Source organism: Felis catus, chromosome B3, assembly GCF_018350175.1.
Source record: "Felis catus isolate Fca126 chromosome B3, F.catus_Fca126_mat1.0, whole genome shotgun sequence".
Taxonomy (NCBI): Eukaryota; Metazoa; Chordata; class Mammalia; order Carnivora; family Felidae; genus Felis; species Felis catus.
The window spans coordinates 19,157,663-19,180,812 of NC_058373.1; the positions used below are offsets into that span (position 1 = coordinate 19,157,663).

General features: G+C 51.4%; 1 protein-coding gene across 1 annotated transcript in view; it reads left to right on the forward strand.

The window, feature by feature from the left end:
• The first annotated feature begins 1,771 nt into the window (after window positions 1–1,771).
• ALDH1A3 (aldehyde dehydrogenase 1 family member A3) overlaps window positions 1,772–23,150 on the forward strand; it is a 38,917-nt gene continuing 17,538 nt past the window's right edge. Inside the window, exons 1-8 of the mRNA XM_023254989.2 lie at window positions 1,772–2,001; window positions 7,071–7,175; window positions 9,165–9,305; window positions 13,756–13,885; window positions 14,644–14,705; window positions 16,946–17,074; window positions 18,642–18,755; window positions 20,954–21,056. Of these exons, the coding sequence (XP_023110757.1) occupies window positions 1,903–2,001; window positions 7,071–7,175; window positions 9,165–9,305; window positions 13,756–13,885; window positions 14,644–14,705; window positions 16,946–17,074; window positions 18,642–18,755; window positions 20,954–21,056 (883 nt within the window). The 5' untranslated portion in view covers window positions 1,772–1,902. The remainder of the gene's footprint in view (window positions 2,002–7,070; window positions 7,176–9,164; window positions 9,306–13,755; window positions 13,886–14,643; window positions 14,706–16,945; window positions 17,075–18,641; window positions 18,756–20,953; window positions 21,057–23,150) is intronic.

The following is a 23,150-nucleotide window of genomic DNA, read 5'->3' on the forward strand; positions in this document are numbered from 1 at the left end:
CACAGTTGCTTCTACAAATCTTCAGACTTTTCTTTTAAAGCCTGGCACAGTGATTTAAGTTCAACCACCCAGAGTCCCACAGAAACTTCTGGAATGAGAGTTCTGTTTAGAGAGTTTCTCAAACTTGCAGCCTTTGTCGTGCTTGGTGCACCCACCAGCCTTGCACCAAGCACGACAAAGGCTGCAAGTTTGAGAAACTCTCTAAACTGGGGCCTGGGCCCCAGTGCAGGGAGAATGTGCTGCCAGGACCCTGCAGGCCTTCCTGGGCTCAGCATCCAGCCAGGGGCCCTGACATGAGACATCCACCCACAGTTTTCCAAGAGCTGAATGGGGGCCACGGGGCCAGTCAGGCAGGGCAGGGAGCCCAGGGACTGGGAGGAGCATTGCTCCCGGACGCCTCAGTGTTCATGAGCCTGGCATTGAAGACAGACTCACTGATGTGGGTCGGCCCTAACCCACAGAGGGGACCCATTATCCCTTTCCCCTGCATCACCTGTGTGTTCTAACCCATAACAGCATCGGACCCTTTCACCCCCAGAGGGCAGGTGTTCTGATGATCAGTTTGTAAAAGCTTAAAAGTTTGTTTACTCCACTATTCAGACGGACACACAGTAACACTGCAGTGAGGAAAGGGAGAGGGACGCTGAGGCCCGCCAAACCAACAGAGCATCAGGACATCAAGACACCAAGGAGTGCCGCCATTTCCGGTCTCCCAGTTGAGATTACTCACAGAAGGAAATGGACTGAGGGGCTGAGCCTAACTGGGGATTAAACCACTGCTTTTGTTGCCGAGTTCATGCCCCACATCATTGTTCCAGAAACCCGAGGTATGACAAGCATGAGAAGCCACTTCCATGTCTCAGATGGGGCCCGGGGCAAGTCCCTGGGGTTGGTGGAGCTTTTCCCAACGGGCAAACCAAGGGGAGACGAATATGCCTCGGCTTCCCTGGGAAATCAGGAGCAACCTACCTGACAACCACCCAACTCTTAAAACACAAAGCTGCAAAGATCTGATGTGATTTCTCTCTTTGTTACTTCATTCTTTTAAATTGAGGTATAATTTATGCATCCGAAAAGTCCAGGGCCCCTGCTGCAGGGCGGTCCGCGCCTGTTAAGGACAGAGGCCCAGCTCGCCAGAGGAAGGGCTAAACGATTTTCTTGCCTTCTGGCCCTCGGCCTGTGAAGCCCCAGGGCCGCGGGGAAAGTCCTGGCCATCTGGGCCAGCAGGGCCCAGGAGGCTGTCCCAGCAAGGGGCCGAGTGGGGCGCGGCGGGCGTCTGTCCTGAGAGCGGGGACCTGGCGACCGGACTCCAGGCCCAGGCACGTGGGCAGCGAAGCGGGGCCGCCCCGTGGGGCGCCCCGACCCCGGACGCGGCTCAGGCCCCGAGGCGGGGGGGGGCGCGCATTCCCGGAGCGCGGCGCGCCGACCGAAGTCAGCCGAGTGCGCGGAACGTCGGCGGGCAGGGGGCGGCAGGTGCGGCGGGGAGAGCTCGCCCGACTCGGGGAAAGGGCCGGGCGCTGTGGCCCTGGCGCCCCCGCTCCCTACCCTGGCCCGCTGCGGGAGCTCTGGCACTTCCGGGGCCCGGTGGCTCTTCGGGGGAGCTCCTCCAAGGGCAGCCTCTGGGGCGGGGGAGCGCGCGCGGCGCGGTGGCCGGGCGGGGGGTGGCGGGGCTCCCGCAGGGGCGGCGGGCGGGGTGGGGTGAGGCGGGCCGGCCCCCTCCCCTCCCGCCCGCCCTCCCTTCCTCCGGTCCTGCAGCCAATTAGACGGCCCCCTTGGGCGGGAGGCGTGGGTCGCTCCATAAAGCGGCGCGGAGCTGTCACCCCGCGAGCAAGCTGCGCACCATCCAGGCCGGAGCCAGCGCCGCAGACTCGGGCGCCTCGGGCCAGGGAGCGCAGAAGAGCCATGGCCACCACCAACGGGACCGTGGAGAACGGGCAGCCGGACAGGAAGCCGCCTGCCCTGCCGCGCCCCGTCCGCAGCCTGGAGGTCAAGTTTACCAAGGTAAGGTGGGCGCCCATCCCACCCGACGGTCGCCTGGCTCTGAGCTGGGCTGTCCGGCCCGGGTGGCGGGGATGCGGAGCCAGCAGGCCGGGAGCCCCACCGCTCCGCTCCGAGGGTGCTGGGCGCTGCGGGCGGCGCGCCTTCAGTCGAGTTCGCCCGGCGTTCCCGCGACCGGAGCCTCTCCGCTTGGGTCCGGCCCTCTCCAAGCGGCGTCCGGCGCAGGACCTCCCGGGAGCGAGCGCGTCCACCGCGCATCCCGAAGGCGACTCCGCGATCTGCCGTCCCAGACGGGCCCTCGGGCGGCGGGGCTCAGCGCTTTAAGCCACCGAGCCTGGCGAGGGAGGCTGCGCAGCGCCCGTGCGGCTCCAGGCTGCCACCGGCGCGGCCCCGACGTGCCCTTGCAGGGCCCGCTTTGAAGGCGAGTGGAGGTACGGGCCGCGGCCCCTCGGGCCCGCCGGTCTCCCGCAGACCCTGCGACAAGGTTTCCGGGGACGAACGGGCAGGCTTTGGGAGGGTCAGAGGGTGCCTGAGAACACCGAGAGTTGGTCACGGAGCTCGCGCTGCACTGGGAACCCGCCACTTGTAGACTCCAAAACCATGTCATCGGGAGCCAACTGGAGAGACGTCCTACCTTCCGAGCCTAGCCTACCTGGCTTACCAGCAGAGCGAGGGGAAGTAGGAAGGTGAGCCCTGGTGAAACTGCCTTGGAGCCCAGAAGCACTGGTGCTGACAGACGGAGAATGTGTTCCCGAAGGTCTCCGAACTGGGCCTGGGAAGCCGCGCTGGTGGCAAGGCCCCGCCGCACCCTGTGGAGTCTCTGCTGGTTTGTGCCGGGCTGGGAGGCCGGGCGTCTGCAGGGCGGTGAGATCACCTGCCTAGGGCAGAAAGGAAGATGGCGAGGCCTGGAGAGCCGGCCGCGGAGGGCTGCCGGGAGCGCGTCCCGTGGGAGGACACGGAGAGGCTGTTTGGAGGCCGTGGACATGGGGAGCGCTGCAGGGTCGCAGGCCGAGAGCCTCCGTTGGCATCTCTTTCCCCAGCTTCCCTCCTTTTTATTTTTTAATTTGCATCTTATCCCTAGCCCCCAACTCCAGCTGACACAGCACTTAGAAAATTCCCCCACCAATTTTACTTTCAAAAGTAGCAATTATGCCTCTCAAATAGTTTTAATCAAGCGGAGAAAGTTGTAGGCCACTATGTGTGGCCTTCAGATTTGGGTCTCTTGGCACTTAATGTCGGCTCTGCCTCAGATCACATGACATTTAAATTAACTGTTTTCAGAGGGCTCTGTAATCAGTGGAGACACTTCACCATAAACGCTGGAGATTATTTTTAATGTAGTTTCCGTAAGTAGTATCAGCTTTGGAGCGAAAAATTCCACCACACGCTCTGGGAACATAAGAATAGTACCTACGTCTTTGTAGATCGTTAACACTGCTGGTGCTTGCTTGCCTGTTGGTGGTGGTGACGTTTGGTTTTATTTTTGTTTCGTAAGTGTTGGGTTTTTTTAAAGGAGGCAGAACCCAGAAATCACCTATGTTATTGTCCTTTTTCTTTCTGCCTTTTTGAGTCCTATCAGAACAAGGAAGCCACAGGGAATGTTTCTTTCGCTGCGATTCTTTATGGCCCTTTACAAGTGTATATAGAGAAGGATCTTAGAAGATTCACAGAGCGACCAGTCTGTTGTCTTGCTGGGCACCCCTTTTTTCTTAGTGGAACAGAGCAGGGTATGTGATTAAGGCTGAGAAGAGATGGGGAGGGGGAGGCTCCAAAGAACCTGGAGACTTAGGGGCTCCCGGGTGATGATGGCTGCTGTGGCCTGATGTCAGGCCACTGTACTCTCCTTCCCTGTGGAGGGTAAGGCCTCTGCCTGTTTTGTCTTTGCAGACCCACCACCGCAGAGGCCTACTGCTAGCACCTGCAGGGCCCAGGCAGCCTGTGTGGTGGTGGCTGAGGGACAGCAACCCTGGCGAGCAATGCTGAGGGAGCCTCTGGCTGGAGAGACAGCAGAAGGGGCCTAGGAAAGAAGCAGGAGACACAGAATTGCAGAATCCATCGAGGCCCGGGGCAGGCGGTGGGGAGGGGTGCAGTGTGTGAGCCAGTGAAGGCCTGTTATTTTTCAAACCTGACTCATGGTACTTCTTGCTAATGGAAGAAATGGCGGGTCTGAGCCCCAGCCTTGGGGGTGCCATTTCCTAGGGTAAGGCCAGTTTCCAGAAGGACGACCTTGTCGGAACTTCCTCATTTGTTCTCCCGTTTTAACACCGGGCTCTGCTATGTGACCCTGGTGTGGGGGAAGGATCCCCTTGGGCACCCCCTCCCAGATTCAGAGGATACCAAGCTCTTTCACTTCAGGGGGACCTTTTCTTCCCTTATAAAATTTCTTCCGGTAACAGAGATTCTCCTTAAGAGTTTCTGGTTCACTAAAACTCCCGTTTTTATGATCTCTTTTGTGAAAAATAAACTGCCCTCAACTCTCCTTTTCTGAAAACATACTCCTCTGAGTTTAGCCGAAGTCCGATGGAAGTTACTGTAAATGGCGCCAGCACACCTCCCTTGCACGACCCCGTCTTCTCCACCCGGGACCCAGGTCTCCTCAGAGCAGCTGTGGTTTTCCAGCTCAGTTCGGAGAACACACCTTTCTTCTTCAGGAAATTTCGAGTTTGCCTACAGCTTGGTGTAACAATTTCATACCTCTGTGAGGTTTATTTGATACCAATTCACAAGTGGAAGAGAACATTTTTTTTTTTTTTCTGGAGACTTTCTCCTTATTTGGGGCTCAAGACAATACAGGCAGCATAATTGGTAAGCCACACTTACTGACCCCTTCTTTATTTGTGTTTTTGTTTTGTTTTCGTGGAGAGAAAATCAACAGTTAGAAACCACTTCCAAGATTACTTTACTAGTGTAGCAGGAAGAAAAAAAAAATCTTGCTAAATTGGCAACATTGTGATGGGAAAATATGGTCAAAGTTGAGGAGTCTGAATGTTGTTGTTGTTGTTGTTGTTGTTTTTTAAGTTGCTGGTTAGGAGGGACTACAGACCAATGTCATGACCGACCAAGTAATTTTTTTTTTTTTTTTTGGAGGCACATGCTTGGAGATGAAGTATAACAGACATCTGATCGTTGCAATCTGTCGCCATCTTCCTTATTTATATTCTCTTCTACTGTCTTCTCATTTCCCTCCCCCTTGGAATTGATACCAGGAAGGACCCAGAATCAGCAGTTTTCACTAACAGTCTCTATTTGCTAACCCACGAAATTTCATCTTCCGACAAATGCCCCCCCCCCCCCCCGCTCTGGCTCTGCTTTCGTCCCTGCGCTAACTGAACCCCTCTTCCCCACTTATTAATTTCTCGCTGTTACCGAGTGATTGCTCGCTGGATGGCAAAAGTGAACGCTTGGATTTGGTTTCAGCTGGAAGAATAAACCTGTAATTGTAGCCTGGCTTATTCCACGTGCTTCCCTGGGGGCCTGGCCTCATGTTGAAGAAGCTGAGCTTCCAGAAGTCAGACAGGCACGTCCTACAGGCAAGGGATGCCCTCAGCCCTGGATTCCACATGGGGGACAAGGTGCCTCTGCCCACCTGCCCCGGCAAGAGTTGGCCTTCTGTGCTTTGTCCCCGCCATGATGAGACTTCCCCGCTTTCAGAGAGAGTTACCAAAACGGTCTTCCCCCAGCAGCTTCGCAGAGCGCGCTTCCTTCTCAGTGAGCTTTGGAATTTTTACAGCAGAATCCAGGACAGAGACCGTAATCAAGCCATGCACAAGCTGGATGAGATGTCGCTCTGCCTGCCTATCATCACTGGGGAGTCAAGTGTTCCTAATGACTAAAATTCACAGCAATTGAAAATAGCCATTGGAGTGACACAATTCTTTGAAAATTAATGAAAGGGAAGCAAAAGATACGCATATAGATGTAGAAACGGACTTTGATGAGCTAGCTTTGTACTTAGAAATTATTGATGGAAATATTTCTAAGGTGTCTTACCCACGTCTGTGACTGGGGTCTTTGTGACGCCATGATGGGCTGTGATGACAAGGCTGTCCCAAGCTGGTACAGCAGCAGATCGTCTGTCCTCTCTGGGTTATGGGGGCCTCCACGCTGTCAGAATGTGTTTTGTATGTTAGCTGTCACCTCTGTTCCTCATTCCTTTCCCAAAGCCCTTTCTTTTAATGTGGTGCTTTTTTAAGGTAGTTAGCAGCTAGAGTAAAGTAAGAGTAAATAGTACATACATTTCAGCGTGGGAACTTTGTGAATTCCTTTTCGTGTGCTCATGATGTCTTTTTATTTTTAACATCCTTCTTCTCGGTTGTGTTCTAGGTAATTGAGGCCCCGAGCTAAATGATTTCTGTGGGTTAATTCCTTGGTTCTAGATATAAATGACTATTTGCTACATCTTTTCATATAACCAGACCATTTCCTAACCCAGATATTTATCTTTGTGTTCCAACACTGCCTTTTATCAAGCCCAACATGAACATAGACATTTTAAAGAGAATGGGGGAGGAGTGCCAATGTACGTTTAACAAAGATTAGGGATTATGGTAAGATCCTTGTAGAAAGCCAATTCCTTGGCAATCTGGCTGGGGGTTTCCGCAAGAAGGAGGCAGAAGGGAGTGCTCACTGCCGACCTACCCTTCGGGGGTAGGTGATTCCTTGGCACTTATAGGTCCAACCTATTTAGTCTTCGCCCAAACTCTATGAGGGTGTTGGATTTAACCTATACCCGCTAGCCATTCTTCCATGAATCCATATTAATGCTTTTTAAAAAGAGAGAGACAACATTTTAGAAAAATTCTAAATGACTTTAGTTTCATTATGACAAAAAGTAATTCTCTGAGAATGCATTAGAAGTTAGGAGACTTGGATTCTAATTCTGAGGGTGCTCCGGGGTGGGCATGGGACTCCACCTCCCCTTCAGGTCTCATCTATATAGGGGTGGGCGGGTGGGTAGGTGGCGGGGGCGGGGGGGTGGGGAAAGGACAAGACATTACCTAAGGTCCTCAGCATGTTGGAATGATATGATTTTGATTTAACCCTAATGCATTACAACTTCCTTTCCTGGTTAGATATTCATCAACAATGAATGGCACGAATCCAAGAGTGGAAAAAAGTTTGCCACATATAATCCTTCAACTCTAGAAAAAATATGTGAAGTAGAAGAAGGAGATAAGGTGAGTGCTCCACCTACCCCCCCCCATCCCCCAAGTAATTAAATTGCCGATAATTAAAGGATAAGGAGGCAGTTTGGCTCAGTTGGAAGACAGAACGGGCCTGTCCTCCGGGTACGACCTAAGTTAGCTGCTTCCCAGACACATGGCCCAGAATGGGATCAATTAGGGACAATCCACTGCAAACAGTCACTCTCCTTTGATAGATGTTTCCCCATCTATAAGGATGACCTCAGCTTTCCTCAGCACAGGGATAAAGGAAAGGTTTTTATCAATTATTTGAACCTGGAGGCATTAAAGAATCTTTCCAGAAAGCATTTCCGGCTGGTGTGTTTCACCCAAATGCAGCATTCTGGCAGGAGACACTTAAAAAAAAAAAAAAAAAAAAAAAAAGACTTGAAGGGAAAAAGACTCAGTGGCCAGATTTCTCTTCTGCCAGAACCTGAAATGATCATGTAAAGCTATAGTCTTTATAACTATTTAAAACAACTATATAACCTTAAAACTATATAATTATGCATATATATCTATGTCTTCTGGATGTGTCCTTGATACATTTCAAAGCCGGAAAGTATCTTTTAAATATACGTGCCATTAGAAGAAATGTTGAAGGTAAAGCTTTTCTAAGGAGGGAAGGGAAATTGAAACCTCTCCTCCACCACTAGAGTAATCATCTGATGTTCTTATAAGTGTATGGGTAATGTCGAATGTGGACAGGGTGAAAGACATGTGTAAAATAGGCTTGAATTTGATCCCACCAGTAATAGTTCTGTGCCAGGCAGGAAACACAGTGGTTCTACCTATATAGACCCTTCTGTGTGCAGTGCTTCAGGCTAAGGTGTATTTACAAAGATAATAGCATCGGGAAGCTCGTCTTTATATGATGTCAGTACATGGGGTGGCTGGGGTGTGGGGGCACAGAGCAGGATTCCCAGTGGGTGATTCCCAGGTGCATCATTACACAGGAATCAAGGAGGAGAATGACATCCCTGCCTCAGGCTCTGGCTTTTCTCTTGGTCTGGGTGAGTGCTCTGAGCCCATGGAATCAGAGGCTGTCCTGTCCCCTGTGCCTGGAGAGGCTCTGGCTCCCAGAGCCTGGAACAAGGAATTCAAAGTCTTAATATCTCCTTTGCCCAAGTTTTCAGTGGCCTCCAAGCATGCTTTGGAGACAGAGAATCTTGGTGGTGTCCCCCTCTTGATTGCATCCGGCATCACCTTCCTAGGGAAATGAGGCTCTGAGGGGCCTGGGGGATGAGCTTTTGCCCATCAGCAATCAGAGCCTTGAACTCATTTTCCTGAAATAAGAATGGGTGACCTTAAACAACTCTAAATAATTCTCACCTCCTTTCTTTTACGAAGAAGTTTTGATTATAATTCTATGGGTGCGCAGAAAATCCAGTTCCTTGTCTATAAAATGGTGCAATACTTCTGCCCCCAGGGGGGTAGGTGAGGCTGAAGGGAGAGAAAAGTTCCAGATCCTCCCCGTCTGTGGACTTTTCCGACGTGGTCAGTTCCCAAGAAGCACTCCTGCCCCATTCTCACTATGGGACCAGAGTCCTCAGCTTGAATACAATGCCAAGCTAAAATAAAAAGACAGACATTTCCCCACCTAATTGAATAACTACGGGAGTGTGTGTCCAGACTGAGCTAGCAAGTGGAAAAATCTTTTCCTACTTGGGTCACCAAGAAAAATAATTAAGGTCGGTAGTTTTAGAAACTATTTTAAAACGCTTTTATAATCAGAAGGATGGTTCATGCTTGGCCATTGTAGGAATCTTGAAAAAGACCTAAGATGTAAAGAAGCAGAAAGTCACGCTGAAGCCCCGAACAGGTCCAGAGATTTGAAACGTAGCTGCCATTTTCTGATTGCCACCAACCCCCTTCCTCTGCTTGTGTGATGGAGGCAGGTCTCTGCTGTTCTCCGAAACGGACAGCTGAGTTCTCCCAAAATGCAGTCACAGCAAAAGATGATACACTCACTCTGGTTTTCAGCCCGACGTGGACAAGGCAGTGGAGGCCGCACAAGCCGCCTTCCAGAGGGGCTCCCCGTGGCGCCGCCTGGATGCGCTGGGCCGTGGCCGGCTGCTGAATCAGTTGGCTGACCTTGTGGAGAGGGACCGCACCGTCTTGGCTGTGAGTACGAGCGCGTCGGCGGGCAGGTGTGGGACGACTGGCTGGCCTCACAGAAGGGGCCTGTCCCCCACGGAGTGTGGGGGAGACCCAGGGCTCTGGTTTTGTGTGGAAGCGGATGTGTTAGGCCCTTTGAGGTATGGCTCTCTGGCAGTAGGCACGTGTCCACGCCCTCCGCCGTCACCTGTTTGGTTTTAAAGTCAGACTGTTGCCCCCTGAAGTTCACATTCGGGACCAAGAAGTTGCCTGGATGCAGTTCAGCTGCGTTGGCGGTTCCCAGACTCAGTCACAGCCAGCCAGATGAGCTAGGCCATATCCTGGCCCTGCACCTGTATGTTTATGACATTAATTTTTTTTTTCACATGAGATCTCTTTCAAAGTTAAGTTTAACTTCCTCCTAAGTGACAATATCCATGACATTACAGATTTAATGTGCTGGTGTATATATTTTTTGAATATTTATTAAGATAAATGCTGCCATTCAACACAGAAAAAACTGTTCCCCTATGACTTAAAAATCAATTCGGATCCCGCCTCTGCCACTTGCTAGCTGCGTGGCTTTGGACAAGTTGCTGTACTTCTCTGAGCATATATTTCTTTGTGGAAGATATCAGTAAGAATTGTATTTAAATGTTGTGAGAGTGCTCCATTTAAAATCCTTAGCAGAGGCCCTGGCATGCAGTAATCACTAACTAGATGACAGGTATTATTGGTAACAGCATTCCTCATAAATAATGCTGCACACCCAGCTCTATACCCTCCTGGCCAGTAATTTCTAGTAATCTTAGTTCTGCTGCTGCAAAATGGGCACATGAATTCCACCCACCCCATGAGGTAGGGCTGCTCTGATCAGACCGGACTGTGAAGACAATTATAGATTGTAAATGCATTATTCACAGGGGTCCTAAGACCTTCCTTTAGTCTTGCAATGAGTGAGCAGAGGAAATTTCAGGGCCATCTCCTGCCTTGAGGTCCTCTGCACCCTCCACATGCTGCCCTCCTATGGCTTTGACTCCTGTTTAAAACTTGCTCCAAACCTTGAGGCCCAGTTGGTAGGGGAGAAAAATCTCCTTTTCAGCCTCTGATTTGGAAAAATGGTTCTTTCCTTTCTTGATCGGGTGTCTGGAGCGAGCCATAGAATATCTACCGTCATGGAGAACAGCGTCATCCAGGACACTGAGATTGTTTTTGTCCCTGGATGTGTGTTTTGGGGGTGGAGGGCTCAAGAACCCTGCATCTCAGGTCCTGCTCTTAGGTGCAATGCCCAGAAGGTGTGTCTGCACAGAGACCTGAGCTCTCCTTCCTTCCTTCCTTCCTTCATTCCTTCCTTCCTTCCTTCCTTCCTTCCTTCCTTCCTTCCTCCCCAGTCGGCCCTTGCCCGGCATGTGTGCCCCAAATCCGGGTGAGGGGTGGCTCCCTCTCAAGGTCAGTGTTTCTGTCCGAGGAGCCTCTGGTTTCTTCCTGCAACGAAAGCCAGCCTCAACTCTCAAGCTGCCAGACTGGCTTTTTCAAAAACATTTCTGTTTTCACCCAGCATGAGCTCATCAGTCTGCAATGTCCGTGGGGACTAATAGCAGGCGGGAGAGGATGTGCCCTGGGCACCCCTCCCCACCCTGTCCTCAAGTGTCAGTATCGTCTTAGGGAGCAGTGGCCATAGAACCACCTTCGCCGGCAGCCAGCCCCACGGGCCCGGCAGGACTGGGTCGTGATAGACGGAGCGAGTTGCCTGTGTTGTCGGGACCTGGCTGTGCACGAGAAACAAGATCCGGCTCTTTGCCACATCGTGAAAGGAACAAGAGAATTAGTGGGAAATATGTTTTTCAAACCAGGACCACATCATAGGAAAATACCCTCACCCTCCACCTTGATATGGTTTTCTTGCATTTTCATGCAGCGTAGTGCTTCTTTCCATCATGTTCTCTTGCCGGCTCAGTGGTTTTGACAGAGCTACGTATTTACTTCTGTGTTCAATGTTTAGAAACAGATGTGGGCGATCCGGCAGCCCCAGCTTTCTCCCCCTTCCTGAGGCACCTGGGGCCCAGACTCTGGCTCTGTGGGTGCTCTCTCTGGAAGCGCCCCAAATCGGGGCCCTCCCTGTTGACTCTCTTTTCAACCCAAGCCCCATTTCTGGGCCTCCTCATTTTAAGCCTTGGAATACTGACTTGAGTGAAGGGACAGGTTCCTTCGCACTTTGCCTCATTCTTTAGTATCTGAAGGTTACGATACATTCGTTTTTCTGAAGGCATATTTTTCTCTTAAAATGTTAGAGGAAGTAAACGCAGGAGCGGCTGCGGTTCACTCCTGGTCCAGCCACAATAACTGTTTACAAGTCCCAATCAGTAGCTAACACTTGATATCTCAGGTTCAACCCCGTACACTCATCTGCGATTCTTTTTCTTTTTCTTTTTCTTTTTTTTTTTTAACGTTTCAAAAGAATTTCCTGTCTAAACCTATTATGACCCTGGTTTTGCTTGGACAGATTCCATAAAACCAACCTGGCAAATTCATGTCATCCCTCTGGGAAGCAAAGTGGCCCAAGTTAATAGTGACAGCTAGCCGATGCTTGCTGAATCCTCACCATGTACCAGGCCTGTGTTGGGCACTTGGCCTGCGCATTCATTATCCCATTTCAGAGATGAAGACACTGAGGCCCAGAGAGGTTAGGTAACCTGTGCAAGGTTATCCAGCCAGAGGAGGTAAGCCAGGACTGGAGGCAGGACTTCCCTACCATGGTACACCATAGTCTTCTGCCTTTCTCCTCCTTGTCCCATCCCAGAAAAAGGCCAAGAATAATTCCCTCATTCCATCGACAGATATGCAGATGCCGTCAGGAGTAGGCCCGTCCTGGACTTTGGGGCGTTATTTGCAATGCTTGGGTTTCCTGTGGGAAGATAAAAGTTTCAACATGGAATTGATAGGAGCGTAAGGGACGGCACACTGGATCTTACGTTGGCCTCACTTGGTCCCTGAACAGCATCCGCTGGGGGTGGGACACACCCCAGACCCAGACCAGCCCTGTCATCTTCAGCAACTCACAGTCCTCTCTCTTCAGTGTCCCCAAGTAAGGATTGCCCAAAACGAAGCCTCCCGAAAGGAAGATGATCATGATCATACAGCTGTCACCGGCAACAGTTAACATGGCACTTCCTGTGGGTGGGCCCTGCTCTAGCCCCCCCCCCCCCACTAGCCCCATGAGACAAGTACTACTATTAGTAGTAGTTACTAGTATTATTGTTATTATTATTATGATTATTCTCATTTCACAGATGAACAAACTGAGGCAGAGAGGGATTCAGGGGCTCGCAGCTCAGCGAGGGAAGCGGTTGCTCCCGTTTAGAAATGCTTGGAACCCCAGTTCTGACAGAGCTGCCCCGAGCACCCTGTGTGGCCATTCTCCAATCTTCCCAGATGCAAATGTCTGGGGGCAGCCACCTCAGGAGTGGTCACTATGCTGGCTGGAAGTTTGATGCCCTGAATTCAGTGCCACTGACCCGCTAGGTGACCTTGGGTGTCACCTGGCTCCATTAGCCGTGGTGTCGGCACCTCAACGTGGGAACACAGGTGTCAAGCTCAGAGATGAGGCACACACAGGTGCACGTGGAGGGGGCCTCTCTTCCCTAGTAAGTCACCCTCTCACTGCATCGACGCTAAAATGAGAATCCAGCCCCAGGCTATGTGTCAGGGTGGCCACTTCCTGCAGAGATGGATGAATGGATGACAGGCGGTCTCAGCGCTGGACTCAACTGGGGCCGCTTGTCCAAGGGACAAAGGGGTTCTCTTAAACCCCGGCTGGAAATAGAAAAGAATCTGGACCATTGAGTGGCTGCGCACTCGCCCTGGGTAATCACCTCCCTCACTGCCAAGGGCGAGCCTGCTCCCTTCCGACCGACGGCGCATCCGGCTTGGGCAGCCCAGTTGGGGAGGACTGCGCCTTTGGCTGGTGGCACTACCCTTCGGGGCTCTGTCACTCTTTCCACAGCCACTAGGGTCAGCCTAGCGAAGAAAGAAGAACCGCGTCCCCCCTTTTGTCAGAGGAAGCCAGCCTTTGTCCAGCCTCCCCAAAGCCTAACCTTCCAGGAGCTTCCCGGGAAATGCACAACGTGTGGCCAGGTCACAGAGCGAGACAACTGTGCTCCAGACAGAAGACCAAATGCTACCGTGTCCTCCTTCCCAGTGAGGCTCCAGATCAGACTTCTATCCACTGTCCTTCATGGGGACACCTGCCCATGCTCTGGCCAGCCACCCAGATCGAGGTGTTTTGAAGGGAAAGAAATCCTCGACCGTCTGAGATAGGTCTTATGGGAAACGTGTGTCTTGCTTTCTGAAGGGACACGCAGAACATTGCACACACAGTGTTCTAGGGCTGTGCTCTCCTCCCCTGTCCCCTGTCTTTAACAGCCCGACAGCCAAAAGGGAAACTATGTCTAAAATAGATGTTGTCTTCACGTTGCAGACCCTGGAAACGATGGACACAGGGAAGCCATTCCTTCATGCCTTTTTCATCGACCTAGAGGGCTGTGTGAAAACCCTCAGATACTTTGCAGGGTGGGCTGACAAAATACAGGGACGGACCATCCCCACAGGTGAGCCAGCGCAAGACTCCTAGCCTCATCTGGGCCTTCTGGGGGCCCTGTCTTCTCGTCACTCCAGGTAGCCTCTTCATAGCACCCCTGGTTTCCCCTTCAAGGCGCCTTCCCTGTCCCCAAAGGAAATGGTGCTGTGCTGATTTCTTCTCTTAAGGAGTTTTTTCTTTTTTAATTCTTTTTTTAATGTTCATTTATTTTTGAGAGAGAGAGAGAGAGCACGCGCTCGTGGGAGCTAGTGGGAAGGAGACACAGAATTGGAAGCAGGCTCCAGGCTCTGAGCTGTCAGCACAGAGCCCAACTCGGGGCTCAAACTCACGAACCGTGAGATCATGACCTGGGCCAAAGTCAGAGCTTAACCGGCTGAGCCACCCAGGAACCCCAAGGAATTTTACTTAAAAAAAAAAAATGTTTATTTATATTTTAGAGAAAGAGAGCACGAGTGGGGGAGGGGCGGTGGAGCAGTGGATCCAAAGCAGGCTCTGTGCTTATAGCACAGAGCCTGATTTGGGGCTTGAACTCATGAACTGTGAGATCATGACCTGAGCCAAAGTTGGATGCTTAACTGACTGAACCCCACCCAGGCACCGCCCCAGGAAGTTTGCTTTTAAAATTGAGTTCAAAATCACTTCTTTGTAGACTAGACAAGACTTGGAGCTGATCCCATTGTGGGCTTCTGGGTTTCTTGTTGTTTTGCTACGTAAAATCCTTAACCTAGATTAATCCCAGTGTGTTCTCCTCCATGTAACCTCTTCCAGATGACAACGTTGTATGTTTCACCAGGCATGAACCTATAGGTGTGTGTGGAGCCATCACTCCAGTAAGTATGATGACTTTTCTGGATAGATCCATGTAGATCCCGCCCCATTCCCCTGTAGCCTTTGGAACCTGTTTCTGATGTGTTTTGATTTGATCACATCAGCAATAACTGAGCATTTGCTCTGTGGCATGGAGTTCAGTGCTTGAGAGTTATCAGGATAGATTAGATCCCGCTCCTGTTCTCAAGGGGCCGACCCCAGGAGCACAAGAGAAGGCACCATGGATTCCAAGCAGAGGGCTCAGGAATAGCAGGCTTAGCCTAGAGCAGTGGTTTCATAAGCCAGCCTTGAAGGATGAGAAAGAGTGGTTCAATAGGAAAGTGGGTTTTCTAAGCAGCAGGAATAGCCTGAGTGAAGGTGTAGGGTTGTCTGGGCTACTTGGAGGGCAAGGACAGCTGGTGAGGCCACACTTAGATGGAGACAAAGTGAGGAAGAGGAGGTGTACACATCAGGTGGTGTAGACCCAGTGGGCTGTGGCTGCCAAGGGCCTGGGACTGTATTCACCGTGCAGTGGGGAGCCTGGCAGGAGCCAGGGAATGTGGTAATGCTGCCCGTCTGTTGGAGGAAGCCCCCGGCCACTGCAACACCAGGGCGGGAGGCTGGGCAGACAAGTGACAGTGTACGGAGAGGATTGGAAATGTGCTCCCAGGGACGAAGGAGGTATGTGCACTCAGCAAACGGTTGAGAGTCCACTGTGTGCCAGGCATGGCACCAGGGTACCAGGTACTGAAGGCTTGAAGGAAAAGGGTCCAGCCCTTGTCCCTGAGAAACTTGCAGGTCACTTAAAAGACTGAGGGGGGTATCCCCGCCAAGAAAATGATAAGACAGGAAATATTTGAGGACCTAGCAGAAGCATGGATTTGAAAGCTCCTAAGGACGTAGAGTTGGTGGAGTTCAGTGGCTGATCAGAGGTTGGGGGTGAGTCCTGGCTGGAATTGGGTGGATCGTGTTGCTGGTTGATTTGAGGAAGACGGGGGGAGAAGTAGGTTTGGGTGGAGTGAAGTGAAAGATGAAGGTAAGTCTGGGCAGGTGTGGCAGAGGGGCCAGTGGGTCCCATCAGGCATTTGCATATTTGGGTTTAGAGCTCAAAAGAGAGGTGAGGGTTGGAGCTACCCACAGGCGATGGTCAGGACAAAGGTGTTCCCACCCATCAAGTTGGGAGGGGGGTCATCCAATGAGGGGTTGTAGAGTGACAGAAGAGGACCTGGGGCCAAATCCCAAAGACTATCAGGGGGTCCCACTGAGAAGTCTGAGCAGCAAGGGTCAAGGGCATCCCAGGAATGGAATACATTCCCAGACATTGATCATTCCTGTGATCAATGGGGTCACCTCCTTCCTTGAAATTAAACAAGACAGAAACACAGCTGTTAGATTTGCTCACCAACAGTGCTGTCGGGAGATTTGGGTGCAGCGGAAGCCCCACTGCTGGGGTTTACAGGAGGGGACCTGGGCATGTGGGCACAGCTCTGCCAAGAAGCTTCGAGGAGAGGGAAGGGAGCTGCTGGAAGCAGTACAGGCCAAGGGAAGGTGTGGCTTTGCTTGTCAGATGGGAAAGAGGATGGTATTTGCATGCTAAGAAGTGGGGATCCAGGAAAGAGGGGACCCCAACCATTAGGGGGTGAACCCAAAACAATACCATCATTTATTTAGCCAAGCGTATCGACCCTTGGGAACTGAGATCTTATGTTTGTTGTCTATAGTAGGAATTCCAGACAGAGCTAGGGAAGAAATATATACATATAGCAGAAATATAAACATACAGCAGAGTCCTCTTGGCAAAGACTACCTATTAACATCTCCCAGAATGCAGTTTAGGAAGCACCGGGCAGGAATGGGTTTCTTTTTCATTTTAATGTTTATTCATTTATCTTTGAGAGAGAGAGAGAGAGAGAGAGAGAGAGAGAGAGAGAGAGAGTATGAACTGGGGAGGGGCAAAGAGAGAAGGAGAAAGGGAATCCCAAGCAGGTTCTGCACTGTCATCACAGAGCCCAATGTGGGGCTCATCTCAAGAACTGTGAGATCTTGACCTGAGCCGAACTCAAGAGTCAGGCGCTTTACCGACTGAGCCACCCAGGTGCCCCAGGAATGAAATTCTGATCATTGCCGTCCTGTGTTACCTCTTATGCCCCAAATCTAGACCCTGAGAAGCAAATACCCTTCGGGGAGGCATCGCGGGGCCTCCAGGACAGGGGAGCAGGGTGGATCTAGGCCCTCCCATGAGTTCCTCTGTGTTCTGTTGTAGTGGAACTTCCCTCTGCTGATGCTGGTGTGGAAGCTGGCCCCGGCTCTCTGCTGTGGGAACACCGTAGTTGTGAAGCCGGCGGAGCAGACCCCCCTCACGGCCCTTTATCTGGGCTCTCTGATCAAGGAGGTAAGGCATCCAGAAGAGAAAGACAATAGTGTGCGTTGTTGATAACATTCCCACTCCCAGGCACCAGGCCACCGGCACCAGATAATGCTGCCCCGTCGAGCTGGGCTGCGGGTGACAGTGCCAGCCTGCTCACAGCTGAGTGGGAGGGAAGGGCTTCTGTGTCTCACTTGGCAACTGTACATTCTTTCTCCTGCTTGCGGTCACTGAGCTAGAAGAAACTCCATTCCTCCCACTGATCCTAATGAGAATACTTAACTCTTATTATGGGTTCAAACCTATGGTTGAGGAGCAAATGTTGTGTCTAGAGAATTTGTAGGAGGGGCACTTGAGAGGGAGCCAAATATTTGGGGGTTCTTTGGTCCTTGCATTTGTGGCGTATGAAATGGTCTGGTTTTCTCCCGGAGGGACGGTCTTGCAGGCTCCCACGGAAGCGGCTGCCCCGAGCCGGGCCCACTCACCAGTGTTCTTGCTCTCTGACGACTGTCCTCTCCCCTGGGACAGCCACCGTTCCAGGAAATAAGCCGCCCAAAGAAACACCCCCTTCCAGACACACCTGGCAACATGCTTCAGTCCTTCTGTGCCCAGCTTGTATGCTGCAAAGAGGTTAAAAAAGAAACAGGAAGGGAAGAGGGATGGGAGAAAAGATCCATTCATGTCACTTCTCAGCTGGGCGAATACGACCAGGAAGCGTGACCTTTACCGCTTAGAAGTAAGGCTGCAGCAGCGGCCAGGAACTGACCAGTTTCCCACTTTCCTTTGACTGGTGATGTTGGACATGATTACATAATATTCATGAGACTGACAGAACTGGTAAAACACAGCCCCTAGGACAACTAAGACTCAAGCACCATGTCCTAAATTCTTCCCTTTTAAAATAATGTGTTTTAAGAGCATTAAATATTAAGTTAATTAAACATTTGTTAAATAGCATCCTCCCCCCCACCCCCCACCGACCTCATTCACTTGCGGTATTCTTGGTTAATAAAGAGGCCTCAGATGTGCAAAGCAGGAGGCATGAATGTGGAAGAGATGGCAGTCCCCACCTTGAGGACCTGCCAGTTCAGGGTGTGGCCTGAGAGCTTTGAGGGAGTGATTACACTGTTGCCATTTGGAACATTGATGAGGCGGGTGTAAAAAATGAAAAGCTGAAGGTCATAGAGGATATTTTGCAGGTGCCTCTGAGCCTTGGGGCTTGTGAGCAAGGTATCTCTCTTCTCCCAACACACACATAGACAGATACACACAGACACACTCATGCACACGCACGTGCACACGCACAGAATGGTGCTTGGCTGTGGAGGCTCACCGCCGTTTTGGTCAGAGGCCCTTTTGGGTTATTAAGTGCTGCCTGGAAGGAAGGGTGTGCACCTCACCCTGGCCCAGCCCACACACTGGCCGCGTGGGGCTGGGCCCTGGGGTGGACGTATGACCCAGGCCCTGGCTTCCCAGTGAGGGTGCCGCTGGGCTCGTGGACATCCTACAGCGGTTGGCCTGTTGGCCCAAGCATGGTCTGTGGTAGACGCTGGTCCGTTGTCCTCCTCTGAATGCCACCTCAATTTCCATCCAGGTCGGATTCCCTCCAGGAGTGGTCAACATCGTGCCAGGATTTGGGCCCACGGTGGGAGCAGCCATGTCTTCTCACCCTCAGATCAGCAAGCTAGCCTTCACGGGGTCTACAGAGGTAACCTTCCTCACTGGCTGTGGGCAAAAGTAGCAGTCACTGCATGATCTGAGACCTGGGAACTTTTCCTCTGAGGAGCTGAACTATGGTTTATTATCCTTCTAAATATGACCGTGTTATTTAATACAGAACAATCAGTAAAAATAATAACATAATAATAAGTAAATAAATAAAGTCACTGGTCCAGTTTCCAAACTAAATAAATGTCTAATAGAACTCAGAAGCCTTAGAAGAAAAGATTGGTAGATAAGATAAAATAAAAATGTAAAACATCCAGAGGACAAACAACATCACAATTGAAGGGAAAGGATAAATAGCAAGCTGGGAGAAAACCAGTCATAATTCATGCAGCTCTCCGAGGCTTAAAATCCATAATATCCCTAAAAATCAAGGGGGGGGGGGCGTGCAGAAAGCACACTGAATGATAAGACAATGGGTAATTCAGAAAAGAGAAACACCGAATGTCCAATAAGCTTGACCTAAGTTCCTGGTTTTGTCTGACATGCAAAATCCAATGAAATTCAGATTCTTTTTTTGTCCATCAGATTGGTAAAAATTGGAATCCAATATCATTGACGTTACCAGGAAATGGGCACTCACCCACCCCAGTACCAGGATGCAGGGCAATGTTGCAGCACTGACCACAAATTTGAAAGCGTCAAACTTGTGCTCCAGAAATGCCATTTCAAAGCAACTACTTACAGAAATATTCCCCGTATACTGTCAGGTATATGGTACCCATTCTGTACGCTGTGTTGCAGACCCTACAATAAGGAAAACTGTCCCGCTTCTGTGATTGAAGCACAAAAACGTGGGAAAGTATCTTCGGGACGATCGCACTGGTAAAAGCATGGGTGTGGAGAAATAGAAATCGTTCATAAGGGTACCCAAGAAATTCTCAATTGTGGCCACCTCTGGGCAGGTCCTGGGCCACAGGGTGAGGGGAGATGAGAACTGCCCCCCCTTTTAACTGACACACATATGCGTGTGGAATTATTTTTTAATATTTCGTCCTTGAGAAAGAACACTGAACACAGAATAAACAGAATAAACGCTGTCCGTGCAGTGAGTGTCTCCTTCCTCCCCCTAAGATTCGTCCAGCTCGGAGCCTGAGAGGGCAGTACCATAACCACCCTCCTCTGCCGGCTGGGGTGAACCTGCTAGAGAAGCCTAGTCAGAACCGAATTGGGGCCCTGCATGGCGTCGTAACAGCCGGGGGGCGCTCAGCACGTTTTCCTACCCTAAGTGCCCCTGTTCCGTCCACCTGTGAGAGCACCCCTCAACCCCACAAGGAATCGCCAGCCCATGGCAGACTGGTCTTGCTGTGGTTGCTCTCGGGGGACAATCACTGTCACTCTGGAACTATTCCAAGCATCATTCCAGTCCAGCAACCATGAGCTGGACAATTTTTAAAACACACTCACACTCAAGTTTTGGGGAAACGGCCTCAGCCCTAGAAGAGCCCAGCCCTGCCTCTTGCTAGCTTAGCTGCCTGGTTCCAAGCCTCTGTGTGCACATTGGTCTCTGAGAGTCTTCCCAGCTCTGAGTGTGCAGCACCAGCTGTGTGACGGGCCCAGCCTGGCTTCTAGCAGTACGTGGATTGATAAGAGAGACCCATCAGGGACATGAAGGAGGTTGGTAGGTGGTCCCTCTGTTACTGCACAGCGCGCCCATTCTCTCTCTCCCCCCTGGGGAAGCCTCAGTCGAGTCTGTTTTCAGAGAATTGGCCCTTTCTCATCCTGAAGGTCGGCTTCCCTATTACCCCAACATTTGGAGGTTCCCTGAGATTATACCACAGAGCCACACGGAACCACCTCCCCTACTGGTGGGGGCTGGTCCCCTCAGGCCCCTTGCCAGACTAGCAGGACCAGCCTGCTGCCAGGACGGACAGGCACCAGGACAAGCGGGTAGCTGGCTGTGCCCCTAGCCAGCTGTGTGGCTGTGGGTGAACTGCTGGGCCTTCCAAAGGCTCCCACTCCACCCCTGTAAGTGGAACAGTTTGGACCAAGGATTCCAGTGATGTCAAGATCTGATGCATGAGATGCAGGGAGTGGGAAGACACTATCATGGCCCGGGGCACCTGGGCAGAGAGGCAGGGGAGCCCTGGGCATGCTGTGCTCACTGACTCCTAGGCTGGAATGTTCAGGCCATGCCTGGCCCCATCTGAGGTTTCATCTGGTCTGTTTTTTATCCTGAAGGTTGGAAAGTTGGTTAAAGAAGCCGCCTCCCGGAGCAATCTGAAGAGGGTGACACTGGAGCTTGGGGGCAAAAACCCCTGTATCGTGTGTGCTGATGCCGACCGTGAGTCTCTCCCCTTGTGGGCATTGCTGGGGCTTTGTGGGATCCATAAACCTCTCCCTGTTTCCTTGCCCAAATTCAGGACCAATTGAGACAGACACACACACACACACACACACACACACACACACACGCACAGGCTGTTTTTCCACCTTGGGTTGTCCTGCCATAAGTAGGCAGATGGAGATCAAAACACCAGCTTTATTGCTGATAGAAAGCTGCATTGGAGGAAAATATGTCCCATGTGGTGGCGGAGAGGCTGCCTGTTTCTGCCTTTGAAGATTAAGTTTACGTCGCCTGTCCCTGCAGAGCTGGGGGCCGTGGGGAGCAAGTCCAGATTCTTCTCCAGAGTCCTGTGTGCAGGGAGGGGGCCAAGACAAGGAGGAGCAGGGCAGATGCTCCCCACTCACAGGCATTAATCACTCTACCCTCGCAGTCAGTATTTCCTACAGTGCTTCTAGGCTCTCTGAAGACTTGAGATGTTTCTTCCTTCTTTGTCTCAGGCCTGACAGATGAGAGGACAGTGGCAGCTGACCCTTAGAATTACTTCCCTGGTCTGAGTGCTCTCTCTCTCCCTCCACCTCGAGAAAGCAACCCTGCCCAGCTGCTTGAGGGCAGTTTGTGTCTTGCTAGAGCTTCATGGATGCACAATATGAAAATAGATGCTATTCTTGGCTGCTGTGTCCAGAAGGAGGAAGAAAGGGCCACATCGGGCATTCATTCACCTGCTGATAGGGTCAGCTGCCAAAAGGTGTCACTTCCCAAGTACCCTGAAGCGCCCTAAAGAGTAGCCTCTCCCACCTGCCCACTGGTGCCAGAAATTCCTCTCACGGAAAACAAAGCCTTCCATTCCATGCTCAGATAAGGTTGGAACTACAAATATCCCTGAGAAAAATGACCCTGGCCCAATTTCTTGCTAAGGTGTAAATGACTGATATGACTTCCTCTCCTTGAAGCTGGCTTTCAATGGGAGAGTGGCCTGAGGGAGGAAACAACCTTCAAGGAAGGAGAGGGAAGCTGGGCATGAAGACAGGGCTCGTTTTTCACCTGCATTGGTAGCCCTTGTGGGAGCATCATTCGTGTTGCTGATGGTTTCTGGAGCCACATGAAACAGTTCTGGGTATTGCCACATTTATGCTCCCCAACTCCAATCCTGAAGAGCCAGGACCCCTGTTTTGCATTCTTGTGCCACCATATCTGGGTGCCCCGTCTGCACCTCAGCTCATCTTCTTACCCCCTCAGTGAAACAAACAAACAAACAACAACAACAACAACAAAACTGCAGCTAAAACACAAAACCCTTCCATGTTTGAGGCTTGGTTTTACAAGGGTCATAAACACCCTATGTAGCCATTTCCTGCTTCTCATCCAGGCAGCACCAGTCCACAAAAGTAAATTCAGACCTCGCTGGCATCCAGACATAGTGTCAATGGTGACATGCCCCCATTCCCCACCACTTGCAGCCATTACCCCTGGCTCCTGTCAGGATGCGGGAGGGGCAGTTGGCACAGAGGGTCAGGGAAAGCCAGAACCTTACGGTGCTGTCTGCTGATCCAGAGACTTCTACAGATTGTCCTGCTGGAGAGCAATGGCTCGGTTCTCAAAGTGGAGGCCAGTAGTCCTCAGAGCTGCCCCAGAGCAGTGCTGGGTGTCTGTGGATCACCTGCTCATGGCAAAGCTGCGTGTCTTAAGCAGCAGTGTGTGCATTGGAGGGGTGGGGGATGTGGAAAAACCAGCTAACAGTGGAGCACGCACAAGAGGCCATCCTGTGAGCCCTAAAGGGAAACCCACTGAGCACTTCTTTTTCATGAAGCACATCCCCAAAGGTTTTACTTACTAAGCATCCTTCTAGTTTTAACTCGGTGCCTGCTCTCCAGTTCAGATTCAGCCCCCATGAGGCAGGATCCCTGCTTTCTTTTTTAACCCATATAAGTTCTACATGGAGTTCATGCTGCTTAGTAAGGCTTCATAAGCAAAAGAAGCTTGCTTAATAGGACTTGGTAAGTGAAGGAAGCACAAGGTGGAAAATGTGGGCTGTCACCAATTGGGGGCGCCTCGGTGGCTCAGTCTGTTAAGCAGCAACTTTGGCTCAGGTCA